Below are 22,177 nucleotides of genomic sequence, written 5' to 3'. Positions count from 1 at the left end.
GGGAGTGCATTGCACCGATTACATGGGCACCACAACTTTTGTACACCAGATACTCGGAGTCATACCATGACATGCCCCAGGAATGCACTCCTACTAACCTGCGACTTGAGTGATGTGCCTGCGCCAACCGCTTGAGGGGTGCTGGTAACTTAAGACCGCCTCACTCATGCCTCCCCAACATGCGGTAATGGCGTAATGCACCAGCATCCTGAATCCCTTCAGCTTTCCAACTTCCCGATGTAATACTGCAACGTCAAAACTTGCCCGCTTACGCCACCGCAGCGGCCGGCTTCTCCTTCCCGCCCGCCTCGCTCCAGTCCGACCCCATCAGCTCCAGCACACGCGCATACACACACACCGCCTTCCGGAAGTCATCCGCCGGGATGCGCTCATTCGTCCCATGAATCAGCCCCAGATCCCCCGCCGTCTTGTTGAGCCCGAAGGGAATGAACCTCAGGATCCCACCATCCGACAGCGGCGCGTAGTGCTTGGAGTCGGTGCCGCCGCCCACCATGTAGGGGATGACGGGGATGGCGGTGTCGGGCTGTCCCGCGGGTCGCGGCCACACCTCCTGGATGGCTTGGCGCAGCAGCTGGAAGGGCCGGCCGCTGGCGCTGGTCACGTCAGAGCCCGCCCAGGCGGTCGCCTGGCGTCGAGTTGGGGATTGGGGTTTGGGGTTGCAGGGGCGAGGGCGGGGAGTTGGAGGACGGGCCAGCAGGATGCGGGAGGAAAATTTGGACGTAGGTGAGGCATGCAACAGGACTGGCTGCCGCCGAAACTGGGTGCCAGCACTGGGACCCGGAATGGACTGTTGCGCTGTACGGCAGCCGATGGGCCTGGCCCCCTCCCACGCACCTCCACCAGTTTGACCTCCGCGCCGCTCAGCCGCGCCAGCCGCAGCGCCCGCTGCATGTGCTCCACCACCTGCCCCGGCGTGTGGCCGGGCAGCACGCGCACGTTGAACGACACCACACCCTCCTGCGGGTCGGCAACGGGGCGAGTGGGCGCGGCGGGATGGAGCGGCAGGACCGGTCGAGGGTCCGGGTGATAGTCGTGACATGCATGCATGCATGAGGCACGTTCAGACCGCCACGCCACACCACACCACGCACATGATCCAATGCCCCATACTCTTAGGCACTTCCGTCCCCAACGCCCCCGCAACCGCCAATCGCCAACTGCCAATCGCCAACCGCCATTCGCAACCGCCAACCGCCAACCGCCAGCCGTCAGCCGCACCTGCGGCAGCACGTTGTCTGCCACGCCCGCGATCAGCCGCGTGGTGGCGATGGTGTCGGTCACCATGGCGGCCGTGTCGCGGCTCAGCAGCCGCCGGAAGGCAAAGCCCAGCAGTCGGTTGACCAGCCTGTGTGTGTGTGTGGGGGGGGGCGGAGTGGCGGAGAGGCAGGGGGCCGGGGTGGCGGAGTGGCAGGGGGCAGGGCGGTAGGGGCAGGGTGGCAGGGGGCGGAATGGCAGGGGGCGGGGTGGCAGGGGGCGAGGGCGGTGAGGGGTGCGTCAAGTCGGCTGATGTCGATACCACTACCGTATCAGACGCTGCCAGCGCTTGCCGGCCCGGTTGACGACAGCGAGGTGCACCCAGCGCAACACGGGCTACGCACCAGGACTGGCGCGCGTCCGCGTTTGCCAGCAGCGGCCGCATCAGCGGCGGCGCGTACGGCGACAGCGCCCGCAGCATGTCGGTCACGGGCGCCGCCAGCTGTGTGGGCGTCTGCTGCAGCAGCAGCGCGCTGTACAGCCGCCACACCTGCGCGGCGGGGGGATAACATTCAAGGCTAGCAAAGGACATTGGTAGAGGGGGAGGGGCGAGAGGGGAAGGGTGGGCAACGCGGCTGGTGGTAGCATGGTGCGTACTGTACTACCGGCTATTGAAGGATTGCCATCCCATCCCATGCATGGTTCACGGGGTCGCACCTGGGTGCCTATGTCTGAGCCGTCAATGGGCGGCATAGACGCGTGCCCGCCCGGCGAGCGCAGTACCACACGAACCACCGAGTAGCCCTGAAGCGCAGCAGCAGCAGCAGCAGCAGCAGCAGCAGCAGCAGCAGCAGCAGCAGCAGCAGCAGCAGCAGCAGCAGCAGCAGCGTGTGTGCGGCGCGGGCAGAGAGGGGTGGGCAGGCGGGCAAACAGCAATGAGGGGCCACCATGTCACACCCATGCACACCACTGCGCATACATGTGCAGACGCACACACGCACACGCACACGCATACGCACACGCACACGTACACGCACACGCACACACGCATACGCACACGCACACGCACACGCACACGCACACGCACACGCACACGCACGCGTACACGCACACGCGTCTATCCGGCGTGTCTGTACCAGGGGCAACCCGGCCGCCACACACACACACACACACACACACACACACACACACACACACGCCCCGCGCCGCCCACCTTCTCCGCCATGCCCACCAGCGCCACGGGCATGTCCGTCACGAAGGGCCGCATGCCGTCAGCCAGCACGGCGCCGCCCTCGTCCAGCACCGCCGCCAGCCGCACGCCGCGAGACGCCAGCAGCCGCGCAGTGACATTGGCGCCCAGGCCACCGCCCACCTGGGCATAAGATACATGTGTGTTGAAACAAAACGAAAGCCCGCCCAACATATGTGTGTGTGTCTCAAGAGCACAAGGAGATCAAAGCGTGTTGTGTTGTGTGATGGCCTGTCTGCTTGAAGCGGGGGAGCCGTTCAGGCAACAGGCCAGCGGCTGACCAGAATCCCCAGTCTGGGTGACATGTGCTGTGCTCAGCTGTAGCTGCCAACCCCAACAAGGCATCTGCCCTGAACTCCATTCCCCCCATTCCCCCATCCCGGACAGTGTCGCGCGCGCTCGCCTCCCCCCACCGCCACTCACCTCCTCGTCGTGCCCGAACGCGAACATGAGGGTGCGGGTGGGCTGTGTGTACCCGCCCGCCAGCAGCACAGAGGCGGCCTCCAGCAGCGCGGCCACACTGAACTTGATGTCGATGGTGCCGCGGCCCCACACGTACCTGCGAGTGTGAGACGCGCACGTCAACGGTTCGCATCAGACTGAGTGATGCGCAGGCCAAAGCAACGCACTCTTTTCCTACTCTCTGGTGCGTACACGGTGCTGCTGCTATTGCCGTGTACTTGCGGCCAGGCGCGTGCCATGTACTAATACACAAGGCGCCGCCCCCTCACCCGTCCGCCAGGTCGCCTGAGAAGGGCCCATGCTTCCACTCCCCTGCGTGCAACGTCAGCAGGAAAGCAGAGTGGACAGGACGTAAGACAAACCCCAAGTCATTGTACAGTACAGCGGTCGTATGAACCATATCGCCAGGTGTCATCACCGGCACTCGCTCCCACCGGCACGCACCTTCAGTGCCGGGCGTCACAGGCACGACGTCGTAGTGGGAGATGAACAGCACCGGGTCCAGGGAGGGGTCGGAGCCGCGCCACGTCAGCAGACGGCTGTAGCCGCCCGCGCCCACCTGGCGTGAAAACACACAGGGCACACGCAAAGGCGCAGCACAGCGGGTGGTGAGCACAGCAAGGCACACGCACACGCACACAAGCACATGCACCAGTGCCGTGGCTTTAAGCCTCTGCCAGCGACCGGTGGCATGATCAGCGTATTGACTGCAGAGTGCGGAGTGCGGACTGCACGAGCGTGAGGCGCCAAACGCGTGTGACTTGACTCCTACTACCCTTCCTCCATCCCTTCCTTCCCTCGCTCCTGTCGCTGCCGCCGACCCCGCTTTTGTCATGGGTTCATTGTTGGGTTCCGGAATGAACGACCGATACCGGACTTACTCGGTGGGCTCGAATACATGGAACCCCCGTCGGCAATTAATACTTGTGATGTGATCAGTACATCTCCATTAACGGCTACCGGCCCCCCCCCCCCTCACACCTCCTCCACGGTCATGGTCTGCCACACGGCCGGGTAGGACTGCTCCAGGTGCTCCAGCATGCCGCGCAGCGCCTGCAGGGTGTGTGCGTGCGTGTGTGCATGCGCGTGCGTACTTATGTGAGTCTGGTCAGGGACAGGCGCAGTGCTCATTCCTGATGCCGTAAGTTGAAGGTACCACACGAAGGGACCCTGGGTACCGTACACAGGCCTCCCCGGACGCCGGTACGCATGCCGCGGGGCGGCCCGGCCCGGGCCCCACCTCGTGGTCAGTTGCATGGTCAGGCGCCTCCTTGCTGCTGACGGTGGGGAAGGTCAGGAGGCGACGGAAGCGGTCCAGTGCGGCGCCGTGGTCGAAGTTGGGACCTGGGGTGAGCGGTAGGGGCCGGGGACGGCGTGTACGCGAGTGGGCTGGGACACGATGCCCTGCAGCGTAACCCCCGCAACTGAGCTAGCCCCAGTGCCAGTGCCCGTCTGACACATGGCTACTGTCCCCAGATGCAAAGCTACTGGGCAGGCCGCTGGGCAGGCGCCGATCGGCACGCAAGCAGCACGAATGCCATCACACGTCCGTCTACCGGACTCCCGTCGCAAATTCACGCACATGTGACAGGCTCCGGTGCCTCGGGCGCCTTGACTTGCAATGAGTGCTTGACCAGAATGCCGACTTGCAAGCCAACCGCAAACAAAGCGACAAACGCGACGGTTCCAAGCCCACGAGCGCTCATTTGTAGAGTTCTAGCTTCTGTGCTCCATATACGGAAGAAGGCTACTTGATCATAGCCTTTTTTCGATGTTGGACTGAGATATTACGTTTGTTCACAATCGGTTTCGAGGATGACGCGTCGGAACTGACGGGCTCTCGAGAGGTATCGTAACCCATTGCAGTATCAGATGTAACAGGGAGTGTCGAGCTTGATAACGCGCCCGCACGAAGCTCCGGAAGCGTTACGGTTTGCCTCTAACCAGCCTCACGACCCAAGGTTCATACGGCTTCGGCTTTCTGCGCATTTTGCTGGCTGCGCGGAGCGTATGCAGCCTTTTCGAGGTCCGGGGACTGAGCGGTAATCAACCTCAGGCCACTAAGGTAGCTGGGCCTTGGATGATGCACATTCACCAATATTCGCCGAGCTGCGCTGTTCATGCTCAGCTGCTATCAAGTGCGTTCCGTTGTCAATACCTGGCTACTAGAATAATAACAGGCATTCGCCTGTTGAAGCAAGGGCAGCTGAAAGTAAAGCTGAGCAACGAGTTCCAGGCAAAGTTAAGGGAAAAACAAATTTATCCCTTAAGCTATAAAAAGGACGTTGCCCCTACCCAACGCAAACAAGGAGGACTGGCGGACAAGCGTTGAAAGCAAACTAGAATTGCGAGCATGAGCGCCGTCTGCTCGCAGGCCCTGGGCGCCGCAGGTGCGCCTTGAATGTGCAAAATTGTGTGGATACCATAATCGAGTGCGCGCATCGACATTGCAACGCGTTCGCCCGCCGACGCAATTCTCGTTTAGGCCCAGTCAGGGTTGAGCTTGTTTTCATGCGCGTATCGACACGTACACCGGCCCGCTAGCGCAGTCATGCCGTGCAATCCACCCTGGTCAACTGGGTTTGTGCGCTGGGCAGGGCAGCAGCGGGACGGGGGGGGGTACCAGGAACACTGTGTGCGCCGGTACCAGGTGACTGTCACCACGCGCGCCGACACCTCCGCACCATTGGCGTCGCAATTCTACTCTTCCGCAATCCCCTCATTCTTACACGTCACCCATCCGGCCATCGTGACACGCGTGCAGCGGTCCGCGTGTGCGCGGCGGCGCCCGCCGTCACCGCCCTGGCTTCCTCCGTCAGCTGCGCCCCACACATCTGGGCCCCAGCCCGCGGCCTCATCACGCCCAGCTTGTCGGCAGTAGCAGACAGCCACTCGCCGGCAGTAGCAGTAGCAGCGGCAGCAGCCTCGCACGGTGCGGTTGGGGACCGACCGGCCCGCGACTGGCCCCTGCCCTCCACCGCCTCCGCCTCCACCTCATCCACGTACCTGTGGCAGCAGCGGCAGGAACGGCGTCGGCGTGGCAGCCCCTGGCCTGCATTAGCTGCTGCGCCCGGACACGACAGCCAACACACACGGGCCTTCAGCTCTAACTTCAGTGGTGCTGGCAGTTCTGCCAGCGGTGGTGGTGCCAGGCCAGGCTTGGCGACCGCACCAGCACGTGGCGGTGCGGGGCAGGCGGCGGCGCCGCCGCGGCCGCACATGGGCCCCGCCGGAGGCCTGGGCGCCGCCTCAGCCCCCGCGCCCGGCGGCGGCGGCTTTCAGGCGGCGTTAGGCGCCGCCAACCGCCTCCGTCAGCCCTCCGCCATCATCCCATCCGCCACACGCGGCCCCGGCGCCGCAGGCGCCGGGTCGCCGCCGCCGCCCTTCGCCCCATCGACAGCGGCTGCGGCAGCGCCTGCCCCGGCACCAGCGCCTGCAGCCGCCGCTGGCGCCGCAACGGCCACAGCGGCTGCGGTGCGGCAGCAGGCGGTGCGGCAGCTGTCAGTACAGCCGGAGGCGACCGTGTACGCGGGGCCGTCGCCGCGCAACCCGGCGCGTGTGACGCTGCGCACCATTCGCAAGAAGTATGAGCAGGGCGAGCAGCTGACCATGGTGACGGCGTACGACTACCCCTCCGCCGTGCACGTGAGTCGTTGTCGTACTGTGGAAGCTTGCAGGAAATGGCCGGTGCAAGGGGACGCGATCTAGGACACGCGCTCGCGTAGTAGCCAGTACGATGGTCATTGCCTTGTCACCGCCTGCTGCGCATGCTACTTCACACCACCAATCACAAATCGCCGCAAAACACATCGCCGCAAAACACAGCACCCTGACGCACTCTTGTGTGTGTGCAGGTGGACGCTGCCGGCATCGACCTGCTGCTGGTGGGCGACAGTGTGGCCATGGTGGTGCACGGCCACGACACCACACTGCCCATCACGCTGGAGGAGATGCTGGTGCACTGCAAGGCGGCGGCGAGGGGGGCGCGGAGGGCATTCCTGGTGCGGCCGGGAGCTGGCGGGCGCTGGGGGGGGAGCTGGGGGGCAGGGGGGCTGGGGAGCGGGCTGGGCGGTGCGGGGTATGGAGGGGAGGGGAGAGGAGTAAGCAAGGTGTGAGGCAGGAGGGCGCCGTGCCTTGCACTTGTCCGCCATTTGAGTCGTCGGCGCTTGGTCGGCACTGGGATGGCATTGGGTCGGATCAGTCCGCTGTCCAGCCCTTTCTGTTTGCCTGTCCCACCCACCCATCCATCCACTCACCCACACCACCCCCACGCCCGCCGCCCCTCGCCAGGTGGGTGACCTGCCGTTTGGCTGCTACGAGACGGACGTGCGGGACGCGGTGCGCAGTGCGGTGCGCATGCTCAAGGAGGGAGGCATGGATGCGGTGAAGCTGGAGGGTGCGTGGGGCTGGAGGGGGGGTGAGGGAGGGTGCGGGAGGCGGGCAAGGGTGGGGAGGGGTGGGGAGGGGGCGGGAGAGGGTGGTGCGAGGGGGGTGGCAGGAGGTGGGGTGGGGTGGCAGGAGGTGGGATGGGGTGGGGTGGAAGTGCTCGGCGCCACTAGAGGTGGCAAGGGCGCCAAGCCTGAGGTGTTGACTGCGGGTGTGGGGCGTGTGACTGACGTGGGGGGTAGGGCCAACCGGGGGCCAGCGGCATGTGAGCTAGAAGGCCCGGCCGTGGGTGCTGCATGGATTGCTAGCGCTGTGCACGGCCCCAGCCACGCCATGCCGCGCCACGGTCTATTGTCGCCACAATTTCCCTTGTCTCAACCCACCCTGCCACTAAGATGGCTGCCCCGACACACACACCCCACGACCACCCCCACCACCATCGCCACCCCCACCCCCGACCCCGCAGGCGGCAGTCCCGCCCGGGTGGAGGCGGCCCGTGCCATCGTGGAGACAGGCGTGGCGGTGATGGGGCACGTGGGCCTCACGCCCCAGTCCGTCAGCGTCATTGGTGAGGCGGAGGGAAGGGCGGGCAGAGGCAGAGGGAGAGGGCTGGGCAGGCGATCCCCCTCACGCCTTGCGTATGCGTCTGGTTTGCTTCTTATTCATAGCCTCGCTTTTAAACGGTACAAACAGGCCCCCTGACCCGGCCCGCTCCCCTGCGCCTCTGCTCCTCCGCTCCTCCGCTCCCCTTCTTCCCCTCGCTCTCCCCCATCCCCCAGGCGGCTTCCGCCCCCAGGCGCAGGTGGCGGAGGAGGCTCTGCGTGTGTTGGACCAGGCGCAGGCGCTGCAGCGGGCCGGCTGCTTCGCACTGGTGCTGGAGTGTATTCCCGGGCCCATCGCCGCCGCCATCACGCGCTCCCTCACCATCCCCACCATTGGCATCGGGGCCGGCGGCGAGTGCAGCGGCCAGGTGGGTGGGGCTGTGTGGTGTAGGGAAACGTAGTGGGAAGTGCATGCGATGAGATACGATGTGGTGCGACGCTGGGTCGTATGTGTGTAGTGTATGTATGTTTGACCGACATGCGCTCTCTCCTGTTCTCATCTGCCCCCCCCCCCGTCTACCACTTCCTTAACTATTCATGAATGTCACCCTCCCTGGGACGTCTCGGGCCTGGTCAGGTGCTGGTGTACCACGACCTACTTGGCATGATGAGCCACCCGCACCACGCCAAGGTGGGCTGCAGGGCCGGATGTGCGCATACATGCGGTATACACACCGCCCGTACACACACACGTGGTTTCTTCCCTTGCGCTCTCCAACACACACACACACACACACACACACACACACACACACACACACACACATACACACATCTACAACTCTGCTTGGGTTCCCATACAAACATATACCAAAAGCGCAGATTTACACACACTGCCTTCACCTCCTGCCCTCTACCGCACTGCCTCCTGTCGCCGCAGGTGACGCCCAAGTTCTGTAAGCAGTACGCCAAGGTGGGCGAGACCATCAGCGCCGCGCTGCAGCAGTACCGGCAGGAGGTGGAGGAGCGGGCGTTCCCGGGGCCGCGCTTCTCGCCCTACTCCATCTCCAGCTCCGAGGTGGGCCAGGGGCTGTAGCGGGGGGGTGTGGGGGTGGAGCAGGGGCCTCAGGGGGGAAGGGGCAGCACACAGGAGGGAAACGAAGGGCTCCGGTGTCACATGGGGGCCATGAAGGGCTACCGTGTCACAAGAGGGACACGAAGGGCCCCGGTGTCACAAGGGGGACATGAAGGGCCCCGGTGTCCGCGTACCAAGATGATGTGCTGCTAGACACCCCCACCATGATACCGTAGTCACTTTCGCACGCAGGCACACCAAGTGCCGCCGCTGTCCCATGTCCGCTGTCCGTGTCTCCCGCTGCGCCCACAGGTCCACTCGCTGGCAGAGGCGCTGCGCAAGCGCGGTATGGGTGGCGCGGCGCAGGCGGTGGAGGAGGAGGCGCACCGGGCGGCGGAGGCCAAGGCGCAGCTGGCGGCGGCAGCGGCGGCGGCGGGTGGCGGCGGGCCAGCTGGCAGCAAAGCACCCAAGTGAGCCGGAAGAGGGCTGCGCTGGGCGGTGTACGGGCGGTGTGGGGGCTGCACGCAAACGTCGAATAATTCGGGTGTAACCGAAAGAGATGGGACCGCGTCGGCATGTAACGAATAATGACTAAGCGGGCATGGGCGCGAAAGCACGTGTGACACGGATGCGCGGTGGTTCGCTATGCCGCCGTCCCTCGGCGGCGCGCTGCTGTATACAGAAGAACAATCCGCATGCACGACTTCGGCGCAAAAGCCAATAAGCACACGGTTGACGCAATTGCTAGATTGTAGCCGAGCCGGGCATTGCTCCTTATGAAGGTAGTCGCTGTTGTTGTTACTCCGCTTCGTGTGCGGCGTTTAGCTTGCACACCGGAAGCCAGGGGGGAAAGGGTCGACCGGAGGAGCTGGGGCGTGGGAAACAATCCCTCGCATGATCTTTGCGGCTGAAGAAATTAGCGTGTGAGTGATGACAGCGTTTGGTCTCCTGTGTGCGTCATGTGTCTTCTCATATGTCATAGATGTGTGTGCGTGTGTGTGCCTGTGTGTGTATGTATGTCTGTGTGGGAGGGGGGAGGGGGCGGGGGGCCAGTGCAGTGCACGACGAAGAGTTGATGCGGCTGCAGTTGGTGTTGAAGGCGGTTGAGAGGAAATATAAGCCACGGGGGCGCGCCTGTGTCAGAGAGCTCGGACCAAAGTGCGCTGTGGGGCTTTTAAGCGCTTGATGGCGCCTGACTCGTGTCTAACTTGGAAGTCATCTCACAATGGCGCCCGACATTAGATTACCGATGGGAGCTAGCCCCCGCTGTCGTCTTTCAGAACGCGCATGACAGGCCATCGAGAGGAGCGTGTTGAGGAAAGGGGCCTGGCTCCTGGCGGGTATCCGCAGGTTGTGGGTGCCCCAACCTTGCCGCCATGTGGGGCTGGGCCGCACACATGTGCACGTTGCAAACACATACGGTATACATGGAAACCAAGCCTGTCCTGTCCCTGTCGTCTATTGCACCATCCGGAAGGCGTCTGACGACCCGCAAGCGTGGCACGCGCCTCCCACGACACCGGTGCTCCCCACGAACCCGACCCGATCGGCCCGTCCCACAAAATGTCGCCGCCGCCCATCGGCCCGTCCCGTGCCCCCGACCTCGAGTGGATCTGCCGCCCGGCCTCCCGCGCGCGTCTCTTGCCTCGAGAACCCGCCGCAAAACACACACGCACGAAGCGCCCGCACCGGCCCTTGCTGCACCCGTCTCTCTGCGGCCGCGCGCCTTTGCTTACTTGCTGTAAGTTTGCCGTTACTGGCAACCAAACAGCTTCCGGGCGCAAACCTTGTTCCGCGCGTCCCTGGTAGGCATAACCTTTCAGTATTGCATTCAATTTGCGCCAGCGCCTGTTGTTGTGTCTGCGCAGCGGCACGCCTGGGCGGAACGGCCCGCAGCACAGCAGCAGGTAGCGCAGCATAGGGCTCTGCTGGATCCGTGTGAGGGTGCACCTTCCAGCTTCTCGGGATCCCCACCAACCCGTAACCCGCCTGCAAACTTGACTGATAGAACGCAACAAGCAGCATGTGCTATCGACGTCCCAAGTAGCAGCAGCAGTAGAAGCAGCGCGCCAGCTTGCAACTGTGTCTGCTGACAGTTGCCAGCAAGGCAAACGACTTGCGGCGTGGGGAGACGAAACGGCAGCCGACAGCCAGCAGCGGCGCGCAGTGGAACGGCAGGGACGCACACGCGCATAGCGGAATGCGGCGCAGTGTGTGCCACAGCAGTCACAATCATTCACAGCAGCTCGGGCCTACTTGTGGTGTGAGGAACGAGGGCCCGGCAGGCCCAGCAGGCAAGGGGAGCTGCCGCCGGCCCTCGTCTGACCACGACCTCCAAGCGAAGTAGAAGGTGAGGGGCGGTGGGAGGGCGCAAGCCGCGTGCCGCGTCGCGGCTACAGGGGATTTCTGTAGGTGTATGTAGCATGGCACAATCTGAATTGAAGGAGCTGGCCCCTGCATATGCCTGCGCTGCTTTAAGGAACCCCCTTGATTCCTCGTGTGCCGCTCAGCGTGTTGGAAGTAAGGGGGCGGGATGGAGGCGGAGTACAGCCACCCGGCTGCTGCTGCCGCCGCTGCAGCCGCAGCGGCGGCGGCAGCGGCGGCGGCGCCGGCGGATGCTGCGGCGGATGCAGGCTGGTGCCCCGGCGCTGAGCAGCAGCAGCTGCAGCAGCAGCAGCAGCAGCAGCAGCAGCAGCAGCAGCAGCAGCAGCAGCAGCAGCAGCAGCAGCAGCAGCAGCAGCAGCAGCAGGAGCCGGCAATCGTAATGACTGTGTCAGCGCCCGCCGCCCTGAACCTGCCCGGGCCGGGCCACCGCTTCGGCGGCAGCGCCGCCGCCCCCACCAGTCCACAGCAGCAGCAGCACGGCTTTCCTGGCTCCCACAATCAGCCTCCGCCGGCGCCATCGCAAATGCCGCCATCGGACATGCAGCACCCAATTGCATGGGCACCGTACGCGGCAGCTGCTACTGCTGGCGGTGTCGGCTGGGCCGGTAGTGCGCAGCAACCGCCGGCCTCAGCCGGCCACAGCCCGCATCCGTACGCCGCATGGCACGCGCACGCACACGCGCACCAGCACCACCACCAGCATCAGCGGCACCACCACCACCACCCGGACCAGCCGCATCACTCGCTCCACCAACAGCTCGGCCCGCAGCCGCAGCCCCAGCCTTACGGCACCGGCGCAGTAGCAGCCACAGACATGCGCGGCGTAGCCACCGCCAGTGGGTGGGGAGTCCCACCACATCACCCCCATCCCCACCAGCAGCCGCAGCCGCTGCCGGCTGCAGCGGGCAGCCCCAGCAGCACACGCAAGCGGCCGCTGTCCTCGGCTGCCACCCTCACAGAACGCGAGCTGACAGCGCTGGCGGCGGGGCCGGATGGTCGTGCGGGCGGTGCAGAGGCGGCGGCGCCCCCAGGGGCACGGCAGCCGCCCTGCAGCGCAGGGCCCCCGGACGGCAGTACGGGCGTGGGCGCTGGCGGCGGCGTGGGCGTGGGCATGGGTGGCGGCGGGGGTGCTGGCGGCAGGAGTGCCGTGCAGCGCCGCTACGGCCCGGCGGCGGCAGTAGCTGGGCGGCCGGCGGCGGGCGCGCAGCCGCTGCCGCCCCTGCCGCCGCCGCCGCAAGACGTCGCTGCAACGCTGACCGCCGCCGCTGCCGCATGCGAGGCCGAGGCGGCAGCGCGGGCGCAGACGGCGGCAGCAGTGGCACCTGCGAGCGCCGCCGGTGGAGCAGCAGCTGCCGCCACGGTAACACCGGGCGTGGTGGCCGCGGCTGTGGCTTGGGATGCTACAGCCGGCCTGGGCTCGGCTGCAGCAGCGCCGGCAGCAGCAGCACCCGACTCACACCTCAGCAGCCACACGCGCGCCGCCGCCACGGATCAGGCGGTGGGTGCTGGTGGCAGTGTGGACGGCAGCGGTCCCCGAGCTGCTGCTGTCGCAGGTGCCGGTGGCGGTAGCGGTGGCGGGAGCGGCGGTGGCAGCGGTGGCAGCGGCGGCGGCGGTGGCCCCGGGATGGCCACGGGCGCCTGGAGTGAGCGTGGTAGTGCGGATGGGGGCGGGGAGTCGTGGAGTGTGACGCCGCTGCCGACATCGCTGCCACCGCTGCTTAAGCCCCAAGATGTCGGCTCTGGAAACACTGGCGATGGTGGTGGCGGCGGCGGCACGACACTGACCACGTCAATGGCAGCCGTCGCCGCCAAGGCAGCCGTAGCAGGGCAAGTGATGCTACAGCCGCTGCCGCCGCTGCATCCGCCGCCGGCTGCAGCGGCTACTGCCGTCGCCGCGACACCGTCGGATGACAGCACGTCACACAGCATGGCTCGGCTGATGCATGGCCGCCACAGCGCCGGCGGCGGTGCTGGCGGTGGCGGCGGCCGACGCCGCGGCAGCACCACAGGTGGCGGCGGCGCAGCCGGCGGCGGCGGCGAGTGGGGCCGTGGCCGTGGCACCGGCAGCACCGCCGCCACATCCATGCAGCTGCTGCACCTTGGGGAACCCATTAATGCCGGTGACGGCGGCGGCGGCGGCGCTGCAGGGGCGACGGCGGCGATGGAACATAGCCGTGGTAGCGCTGAAGGTGGTGGTGGTGGTGGTGGTGGTGGGTCGCAAACGGTAAGCACGGAGCCCCGGACAACGTGATAATGGATTGCTAGTGTTGTTGTCCTGCTGCCCAACGCCTCATGGAGTTTGCTAGCTCACGCGACTCAGGACTTGCCCTGCTACAACGCATTGCTCTTGCCTTACCTACCTACAGGCTCCATCTGCGCCAGCTCACACAGCGGCTGCGCACTGGCCACAGCAGCCGCCCAACAGCGATGGCGCCGGCCGCCCACTGCCGCTGCCACAGCCGCTGCCGCTGACTCCACCGCCTGCCGCCGCCGCATCACCCGCCACCCTGGCTTGGGCCGCCGCAGCGCACGCAGCCCTTGCCGCATCAGCTGCCGACCCGCCGCCGCCGCCGCCGCCCCACCACCACCAGCTACCGCTGCAGGTGCCACAACAGCAGGTGCTACAGCCTCACCACCCTGGACTGCTACAGCCGCAGCAGTCCTGGTTCATATCCCCAGTGACGGCGGCGCCGCCGGGCCTGAGCGGCCGGTGCTTCTCTGACCTGTCCGCCTACGCCCACATGCTGCCGACCTCGGCGGCAGTAGCACCGCCGCCACCGGCCCTGTCACCCTACATGGCTCCCGCCCAGCAATCATACCACCAGCACCAGCACCAGCCTCAGCTGCAACCGTTACCGCTACAACAGCCGCCGCCGCCGCAGCCTCAGGGATGGATGGGCGGCTGGGGCAGTGGTGGCCCAGGTGGCGGCGTGCCAGCGGCCAGCCCCACGACGCAGCAATGGTTGTCATCACCCGCGGGCGCGCCAGCGATGGCTGTAGCTTGGGGCGGCGGCGTCAGTAGCAGCGGCGGCGGGGGTGCTGGACCCACAGCGTTGCCGGGCTCGGGGCCGCCGGCTCCCCCGCACTCGGCACACGCGTGGCCTCAGCCGCCTCTGGTCCGTGTGCTGGTGGCAAGGTGCGGGCACGTGAGGGCTGGGGTTGGTGTAAGGACGCAGCTTCTGTGCTGGTCACATCAATGCCCTACGGCCGTGGTAGGCTCCTCTTGGCAAGGCCAACAGCCAGGCTTGCAATGTTACCTTCACGTTCCCTTACGACGTGAAATTGCAAATGCATGTTTTGTGTTGAGGCGTGTGTCCACCGGCCCGCAATCGCGCACCAGGACCATCACGCCTGAGAGCACCTCGGTGGCCGCCCTGCGAAAGACCCAGTCCGACATCGCCATGCTACAGCACCGGGCCGCAATGACAGCTGCTACTGCCGCGACTTCCGCTACTGCCACGGCCCTGGCAGCAGGGGCTGCAGGCGCAGGCGGCGGTGGCGGCAGTAGCACCAGCGGTGGCGGTGCCGGCGGCCTGAGGCCACAGCTGCTACAGCCGGGCCAGCAGCTACAACAGCCCTACCACCAATCCTACCCGCAGCATTACCAGCAGCAGCACCAGTATCAGCACGCCGGCGGCAGATGGCACTCGACGGCGCTGCACGGCGGCGGTATTGCACCGCCGCAGGAGCTACAGCCGCAGCTGATGAAGCAGCGGTCGCAGTCGCACAGGGAGCTGGGAGGTGCTACAGCCGTGGCGGCGCCACCGGCCTCACCGCCGCTGACGCCCATGTCCACGTGTACCAATCTGGATGCACGTGACAGCGACCCTACTGCCTCCGGCAGCCGCCACGTCGCCGGCGGCGCAGTAGCAATCACCGCGGTGGCGGGCACAGCTGCTATCGCCGCCGCCGCGGCTGCAGCGGCGGCGCCAGGGACGGCAGGCGCCCAGCAGCTGCTACAGCCCTGGCCGTACAGCTTTGCGGTGGATGCTGTGGCGGCGGCGGCGCCGCCGCTGCCTGACGCTGCGCCACGTGCGGCGCCCGTGCCGTACCCACTCACTTTCGCGCCGCTCACCCGGAGCCACCAGCTACCTTCAGCAGCAGCGGAAGCAGCAGCAGGGGCTGCAGCTGCCGTTGCCGCTGCTACTGCTAACGCGCGCCAGGCGGCTGGGCAGCCTGACACCGACGCAGCGGCTATGGCTGTAGCAGAGGCACAGCACTACTGCCATCGTGCCGGCGGCAGCCTCACTGGCAGCTGTAGCAACTTCCTGCCGCTGGCGCCGCCGCCGTCTCAGGCCTCGGCCGAGGCCGCCGCCGGCAGTAGCGGAGACGCCGAGATTGGCCTTCCCGGCGGCCCCGCGGGTTTGCTACTGCCGCCGCCGCCTGCTGTGGCGGCTGTAACACCGCCCGATGACGCAGACTTTGCCACATTGGATTTCGAGATCAATCGCCGCGCCAGCAACAACACTGACAGCAGCGGGCTCCTGGATCCAATCCTGGCCATGCTACTGCGGAGCAGCGGCGGCGGCGGCCGAGACAGCGATGGCGGCGCGGCGGCGGGCAGCACTGCTGGCGGTGACATCAACATAGCTGCTCGTGATGGCGGCGGCGGCGGCGGCGGCGAAGGAGGAGGAGGAGCACAGGAGGCTACGGGCGCGGGTGGAGGCGCCCGCCCGCGCAGTGGCAGTAGCAGCCTGCGCCGGCAACTGCGGCAGGGCATCGGCGGCGGCGGCGGCGACATGGCGGCGGCTGTAGCCCACGTCGTACGCCGCCTGTCCGGCCGCCACACGCCGCTACTGCCGGTCGAGTCCCCAGACATATTCTCATCATGGGCGGCAGCGGAGGCTTTCGCTGCCGCATGTGCGGCGCGCAGTGGCAGCGGCGGCGGCGCTGCCGGCGCCGGCGCTGATTCCGCCGGTGGCACCGCCCTCGCCGCCGGCGCTACTGCCGGTCTGCCCTTTGGTGCCATTGGCAGCACCGCGGTCCTGCACTCCAGCACGGCAGCCGCCGCCACCGCGGCGGCGCTGGGTGCGCACACGGGCCGTGTCCCCGTGGCGGCGGTGGGACGCCGCGCCAGCGTCGACGCACGTGGTAACAGCCTGGGCAGCCTGTTCAGGAGCAGTGGCGGCGGCAGTGGCAGCAATGGCGGCAGTGGCAGCGGCGGTGGCGGTGGCTCCGGCGGCGGCGCTGGCGGCGGCGCCGCCAGCAGGCCCCTGTTCAGGCCGTACACGCCGGTTTCGGTTAGCGGCGGCGGCGGCGGCGGCGGACTCAGTGTGATGGCGGATATGCTGTCGACGCCGTTGCTGGCGTCACTGGATGAATTCCTAGCGGGCACGCCTCCGCCGCCGCTGCAGCTTCAGGCCGACACGGCTGGCACCGCCGGCGGCTCTGGCGGCAGCGGCGCCGTTGAGCCTCATGGAATAAGCCCTGCTACAGCCGGTCTGGATGCTGCTGGTCATCGGGGCGGCGTAGCTGCACCCGCCTACGCTGCACAGGGGACCGCAGTAGCAGCAGCCCCTGCTCCCGAGCCTGCTGACACGGACCCGCTAGTAGCAGCTGCAACTGCTACAGCTGCCGCGGCAGCGCCGCCGCCGCAGCTGCCGCCATGGCTCTCAGCCACTGACGGCGCCACCGCCTCCGCCGCCGGTGTCGACAGCGCAACGCTGGCGGCGCTGACGGCACTGTTCGAACACAGCATGGATCCGGCGGCGGCTGCTACAGCCCTGGAGGAGCTGTCCAGCCTTGTGCCGTCGGCGGTGGCGGCCGCGGCCGCGGCAGTAGCAGCCGCGGCCTCGGCAGTAGTGCCGGCGGCGGCGGCGGGGCCTGGGCCGGCGGCGGGGCAGCCAGAAACACTGGCGGCACCAATGCCGCCTGCTGTGCAGGCGCCGCCAGCGGCAATGGAGCAACATCTCCAGCAGCGCGCAAGGTCGCAGAGCGGCGCGGGTAGCACACCGCAGCACCAGCACCATTATCAGCACCATCGGCAGGCACAGCCGCCGCCGCACGCGCCAGCGGCGCCGCCGATCCACGTGGGGACGGCGACGCACCCCCTGCCACCGCTGCCCACCCACCAGCCCTTCCACCACCAGCACCACCACCAGCATCAACACCACGACAGCGCTCACGACAGGCCATTACCGCCGCCCCAGCAGCAGACCCTGCAGCCGCAACAGCCACAACATCAGCAACAGCATCCGCCGCCGCCACCACAACAACAGCAGCAGCAGCAGCCACACCCCCACCCAGCCTACCACCCTCACCCTCACCAACACCCACACCAGTCGGCGGCTGCGGCGGCGGAAGGACAGCCCTACCACTTGCCCGTGCCGGCGCCGGCAGGGATCGAGCAGCAGCCGCACACGCACCACCACTACCCCCAACCACATCCGCAACACGGCCAGCCGCAGCACCAGCACCAGCACTACCACCAACACCAACATCAACATCACCAGCAGTACCCAGTCGCAGCAGCATCGCAGGGCGCAGCGCCGCCGCCGCCCGCCCATCACAGCCCCCACCCACAACAGCCGCCGCCGTACCCGTACCCCTACGCACACCAGCCGCCTCCCTCGGGCGGCTGGGCTAGAGCGAGCCGCGGAGCGTCCATGACTCATGACGCGTCCATGACACATGACGCGTCCATGACTCATGCCGGGGCGTCGGGGCTGGTGCCCTCGTTCCAGCAGCTCCTGGCTGACGACGCTGGCGGCGACGACGGCGGCACCGGTGGCGGCGGCGGCGGACCGCAGTACGGCTATCAACACCACCAGCACCACCAGCACCCAGTGACAGCGATGGCGACCGATGCTGCGGCCGCTTTGCAGGCACAGGCGCAGGCACAGACGCAGCCAGCCGCGCGATCGGCCGCGCGCAGTAGCATGTCTGCGCACAGCGGCGTGCTGCCGTTGCCGCAGGTCACAACCCAGATGGGCGGCGGCGGCGGCGATGGCGACAGCCGCGGCGGCGGCGGCGGATGCTGCAGGGGCCGGCGGCGCTGCTGGTGGCGGCGGCGCCGACGTCAGCTCGGCTGCTGAAGCTCAGGCCAAGGCCGCGTACGAGTGGCAGCAGTACCAGCTGCAACTGGAGCAGTACCACCAGCAGCAACAGCAATACGAGCAGTACCAGCAACAGCAGCGGCAGTACGAATTGTACCAACAACAGCAACAGCAGCAACAGCAGCAACAACAGCAGCAATACGGACAGTACGGTAACGCCGCGGCGACGGCGGCGGCAACGGAGCATCCGCCGCGGGAAGGCGGCGACCACCAACCGCCGCCGCCGCCAGGCTATGAACCTTACTCATCGGCGCCGTACGGCGATCCAAACCTGTACAGTATTGCCAACGCCCAAGACCCCAGCTCTCAGCCGCCGCCGCTGGAGTCGCGGCCCACGGCGGCGGCAGCGGCGTCGGCTCCTCCGCCACCACACGCCGCTGCCGGCTTCGCCGCCGCCAGCAACTCCCTTGCCGCCGCTACTGCCTCCGCCAGTGGTCTGGGCATCGCCGGTAACCTCAGTGGCGGCGGCGCCACCGCCGGCGCCGCCGGACCCGGCGGCGGGCGGCCCGGCGCAATGAACTGGACGTCGCTCCAAGGCCGAGTAGCCGCCGGCGCTCTTGCGTACGGCACGTCGGTGGCGGCGCCGTCACGCATGATCAACGGCCGCGGCCTTGGGTTCAAAGCGTCAACAACAGCGGCGGCGGTGGCAGCGGCGCCGGGGCATGGAGGTGTCGGCGGCGGCGGCGGTGGTGGCAGTGGGGCTGGAGGCAGTGGTGGTGGCGCCGGCGGGGGTGCTGCGGCTGGCGCGGGTGTGAGTGGAGGCGGCGGGGCAGGAGCTGGGGCAGGTGCAGGGGCTGGAGCTGGTGTGACGTCCAGTGCGGTGACGGGTTCGGGAGCGGGAGGCGGAGCGGGAGGCGGTGGAGGCGGTGGCTCGGGCCCCGGCAGCAAGAAGGGCCGTGAAAACCTGCCCAAGAACGCCGTCACGGTGAGTACAGGGGGTTGACCGGTTGCGGCAGGCTCTGTGCGGCAGGCTCTGTGGGCTTCAGCTTGTCCCCTGCTTGCGTTAGCACCTGGCCTGTGCGTCCGGAGGCCCTGCCCCTATGTGTCGACTCACCTGACCTTCTCAATTTCTTCCATTCCACGGGCTATCCTTCCTCCCCCGCCTGCCTCCTCCTCCGCTCCCCCCCTCCCCCTCCCTCCTCTTCCCTCCTCCCTCCCCCTCCCCAGGCTCTGAAGCAGTGGGTGTACGCACACATCGTGCACCCCTACCCCAGCGAGGACGAGAAGGAGGTGTTGTGCGCGCACACGGGGCTGGACCTGCTGCAGGTGGGGGGAGGCGTGTGTGTGTGTGTGTGTGTGTGTGGACATACCTGCCCAAACTAAACCGAACCCAATGCAATAGGCTTGGGGGTGATTGGGAGGTGGCGTGGAATTGGGTGTGCGGCAAGGAGGTGCGGCTTGCACCAGACTGGCTGTAGGCGCTTGAAGCTTGCCCAGGCCATTTCCGCAGAAGGGATAGTGGATTCCTTGGCCGCTCGGCTTCTCCCACTCCTTGCTTCCTTGCCCCTCACACTCCGCGGAACACTCTGCCCCTGCCCACATCCCCCTACCTACAACCCCACTACCCCCCACCCCCGCCCCGCACAGCTGAACAACTGGTTCATCAACGCGCGGGTGCGCATCTGGAAGCCGCTCATCACGCAGGTGTTCAACAGCAACCACCCGCGCATGGCGGCAGAGGCCCAGGTGTGGCATGTGTGACACATACTTGTCAAGGAAGATTCCCTTTCCCCAGTCACCGCCCCCGATAAAACCCTTCCTGAGGACCACAATGCGCTGCCTCGGACCATAATAATCTCTCCGCCCCGCCTCTCCGCCTCTCCGCCCCTCCGCCCCCGCCGCCCCCGCGCCTCCTAAGCCCCCACACACTGAACCCTCCCGCCCCTGTCTGCCCCCCGCCCCCTGCCCCCCCCCTTCCCGCTGCCTGCCCGCAGGCCCGCGGCGACGGCGAGCTGCTGACCAAGATGCAGGCGGCGCGCAACAGCCCCACCGCGCAGCTGGCGCTGGTGGCGGCGGACGCCTCGGCGCTGCAGAACCTGGAGCAGGTGGGCGGCTGGGTGGGTGGATAGCAATGTGTGTGTGTGCGTGTGTGCCTGCGACTGTGTGTGTGTGTGTGTTTGTGTGTGTGTGTATCTGTAACTGCGACTGTGTGTGTAACTGTGTGTGTGTGTGTGTGTGTGTGTGTGTGTGTGTGTGTTAAAGAGCACAAGGAAAACAATGCGCAAAGACAGTGTATGCGATGCAGCAAAGCGACGGTTTACGGATGTTACCTGAATCTACCTCGCATACCTGCTGCGGTGAGCCGCCGGTCTTACCAACCGGAAATCGCGAACCCCCGCTACCCTAACCTCAAGGGGGATTAGTGTCCACACGCTCTCAAGGGTGCAAACCCATGCATGTGCTCACGGTACCGGTGTGTGTGTGTGTGTGTGTGTGTGTGTGTGTGTGTGTGTGTGTGTGTGTGTGTGTGTGTGTGTGTGTGTGTTTAAGAAGGGGAAGAGGGCGGGGCAGGGCGTGCATGCCTCACGAGTCCGCGTTGGGAAGGTGCAATGTCAACACGTAGACACGCAGAGTAATTGCCGCCGCAGCGCTGCTGTCCACCTGCTCACAGAATTGCCGGCTTACGTCGCGGCTTGCAATGCTGATCATAACGCGCAGGCGGCTCAAAAGGCGTCTGAAGACCTGGCGGCGGCGGCACAGGCGGCGGCGGCCGGCGGCGCCAAGCGGGGCTCGGGCGGCACAGGCGCCAAGCGCAGCAAAGCCTCCGGCGCGCTCGCTGGTGCGGGCCCGGCAGGAGGTGAGGGGTCGGCTGCGGAGGCGGCGGCGGGAGCCGGCCCAGGCGCGCGTAGCCGTGCTGGAGGCGGCGGCGGCGGTCGCTCCAGAGGCACGGGCGGTGGCCTCGGGGAACAGGACCAGTACCAGCAGCAGTACCAGCAGCACCAGCAGCAGCATCAGCATCAGCAGCACCAGCAGCAGCAGGGAGCTGATTTTGGAGCTGCGGAGTTTCTCGGCGACGGCGGTGCCGCGCTTGCCGAGTACATGGCTACCTATGGCCATTTGGCGGGCGACTTTGCGGCTGCGATGGCATCCTTTGCGGCAGCAGGGGCCGGGGTGATGGACCCACATGCCGCCGCGGCCGCTGCTGCGGTGGCGGCGGCGGCGGGCGCTGCCGGTGGGGCCCCGGGCGAGGGTGGCGGCGGCGGTGGCGCGTACGGCGACAGCGGAACGGACGACCCGCTGGGGTATTACTGAGGGGATTCTTATTGTTTAGAATGCTTTATGGTTGACTGAAGGTGGCGATGTTGTTTTGTGCGACTGTGACTCCAGAGGAGGGCGAGAATGTGAGGGGTATTGGCGTGTTGCCGGGGTGCCTTGGTGGCCCCAGCACGCTTCCAGAGCAAATGGAGGTGGACCAGCTTTTGTATTCTTTGAGCGCAGGACGCGCTGCATTCAGCGTGGTTATCTCCCATATCTGGCACTTCATACGGATTTTGTGACGTGGTCGTGTCTGCTGTGTGCGGGGGTAAAGAGATGGACGGAGGCGACGGGCGGGGGAGTCGGAGGGGGATTTGGCCAGGATTGGCCGGTGGGCGCAGCACACTGCGATCATTCCTATTAACAAGCGCCTTCTCAACGAGTGGTTACAGATAAACACTGATGTTCTGAAGGCACTGAACCCGCTGCCCTGCAACCAAACGGGTTGGACGTCACTTTGACAGCTGCTAATCTGCTATCACTGCAGGCACCACAGCGTTGGCACATTTAATTGTATAATATACATACGCAAAAATCCACTATATACTGACAA

At 66.6% G+C, this 22,177-nt stretch overlaps 3 protein-coding genes across 3 annotated transcripts; 2 read left to right on the top strand and 1 right to left on the bottom strand.

Annotated features, from left to right (window-relative positions):
* Positions 1 to 6: 6 nt before the first annotated feature.
* On the bottom strand, positions 7 to 4,904 carry CHLRE_12g508500v5 (uncharacterized protein). Its single transcript, XM_001690977.2, has 12 exons — positions 4,509 to 4,904; positions 4,167 to 4,270; positions 3,908 to 3,979; positions 3,371 to 3,485; positions 3,196 to 3,238; positions 2,888 to 3,023; positions 2,429 to 2,587; positions 1,933 to 2,019; positions 1,620 to 1,765; positions 1,240 to 1,366; positions 856 to 978; positions 7 to 646 (listed from the first exon to the last, which is right to left on the bottom strand). The coding sequence occupies exons 1-12, from the start codon at positions 4,630 to 4,632 to the stop codon at positions 269 to 271; spliced, it is 1,614 nt and encodes a 537-aa protein (XP_001691029.1). The 5' UTR covers positions 4,633 to 4,904; the 3' UTR covers positions 7 to 268.
* Positions 4,905 to 5,064: 160 nt separating this feature from the next.
* Positions 5,065 to 10,355, top strand: CHLRE_12g508550v5 (uncharacterized protein). The gene is made up of 9 exons (XM_001690795.2): positions 5,065 to 5,316; positions 5,691 to 6,571; positions 6,781 to 6,927; positions 7,217 to 7,322; positions 7,779 to 7,880; positions 8,092 to 8,282; positions 8,492 to 8,545; positions 8,795 to 8,932; positions 9,242 to 10,355. Exons 1-9 carry the CDS (start codon positions 5,280 to 5,282, stop codon positions 9,401 to 9,403), a joined length of 1,818 nt encoding a protein of 605 aa, XP_001690847.2. The 5' UTR covers positions 5,065 to 5,279; the 3' UTR covers positions 9,404 to 10,355.
* A 339-nt stretch (positions 10,356 to 10,694) lies between these two features.
* CHLRE_12g508644v5 (uncharacterized protein) lies at positions 10,695 to 22,130 on the top strand. The gene is made up of 9 exons (XM_001690796.2): positions 10,695 to 11,279; positions 11,440 to 13,538; positions 13,681 to 14,450; positions 14,655 to 18,134; positions 18,241 to 19,294; positions 19,537 to 19,635; positions 19,957 to 20,055; positions 20,304 to 20,414; positions 21,028 to 22,130. Exons 2-9 carry the CDS (start codon positions 11,463 to 11,465, stop codon positions 21,619 to 21,621), a joined length of 8,283 nt encoding a protein of 2,760 aa, XP_001690848.2. The 5' UTR covers positions 10,695 to 11,279; positions 11,440 to 11,462; the 3' UTR covers positions 21,622 to 22,130.
* The last annotated feature ends 47 nt before the right edge of the window (positions 22,131 to 22,177 follow it).

The sequence above is a fragment of the Chlamydomonas reinhardtii genome, chromosome 12 (assembly GCF_000002595.2).
Source record: "Chlamydomonas reinhardtii strain CC-503 cw92 mt+ chromosome 12, whole genome shotgun sequence".
NCBI lineage: Eukaryota > Viridiplantae > Chlorophyta > Chlorophyceae > Chlamydomonadales > Chlamydomonadaceae > Chlamydomonas > Chlamydomonas reinhardtii.
This window is presented reverse-complemented; position numbering and strand designations above follow the sequence as displayed.

Coding starts and splice junctions, on each gene's coding strand:
- CHLRE_12g508500v5 (XM_001690977.2), bottom strand. CDS start 4,632: ATGAGCGCTCGTGGGCTTGGAACCGTCGCGTTTGTCGCTTTGTTTGCG. Junction 3,486..3,907: donor AGACCATGACCGTGGAGGAG/GTGTGAGGGGGG, acceptor TTTTCACGCCAG/GTGGGCGCGGGCGGCTACAG. Junction 3,239..3,370: donor TGTGACGCCCGGCACTGAAG/GTGCGTGCCGGT, acceptor CGTTGCACGCAG/GGGAGTGGAAGCATGGGCCC.
- CHLRE_12g508550v5 (XM_001690795.2), top strand. CDS start 5,280: ATGAGCGCCGTCTGCTCGCAGGCCCTGGGCGCCGCAG. Junction 6,928..7,216: donor GGGCGCGGAGGGCATTCCTG/GTGCGGCCGGGA, acceptor GCCCCTCGCCAG/GTGGGTGACCTGCCGTTTGG. Junction 7,323..7,778: donor GGATGCGGTGAAGCTGGAGG/GTGCGTGGGGCT, acceptor CCGACCCCGCAG/GCGGCAGTCCCGCCCGGGTG.
- CHLRE_12g508644v5 (XM_001690796.2), top strand. CDS start 11,463: ATGGAGGCGGAGTACAGCCACCCGGCTGCTGCTGCCGCCGCTGCAGCC. Junction 13,539..13,680: donor GTGGTGGTGGGTCGCAAACG/GTAAGCACGGAG, acceptor ACCTACCTACAG/GCTCCATCTGCGCCAGCTCA. Junction 20,415..21,027: donor CGCTGCAGAACCTGGAGCAG/GTGGGCGGCTGG, acceptor CATAACGCGCAG/GCGGCTCAAAAGGCGTCTGA.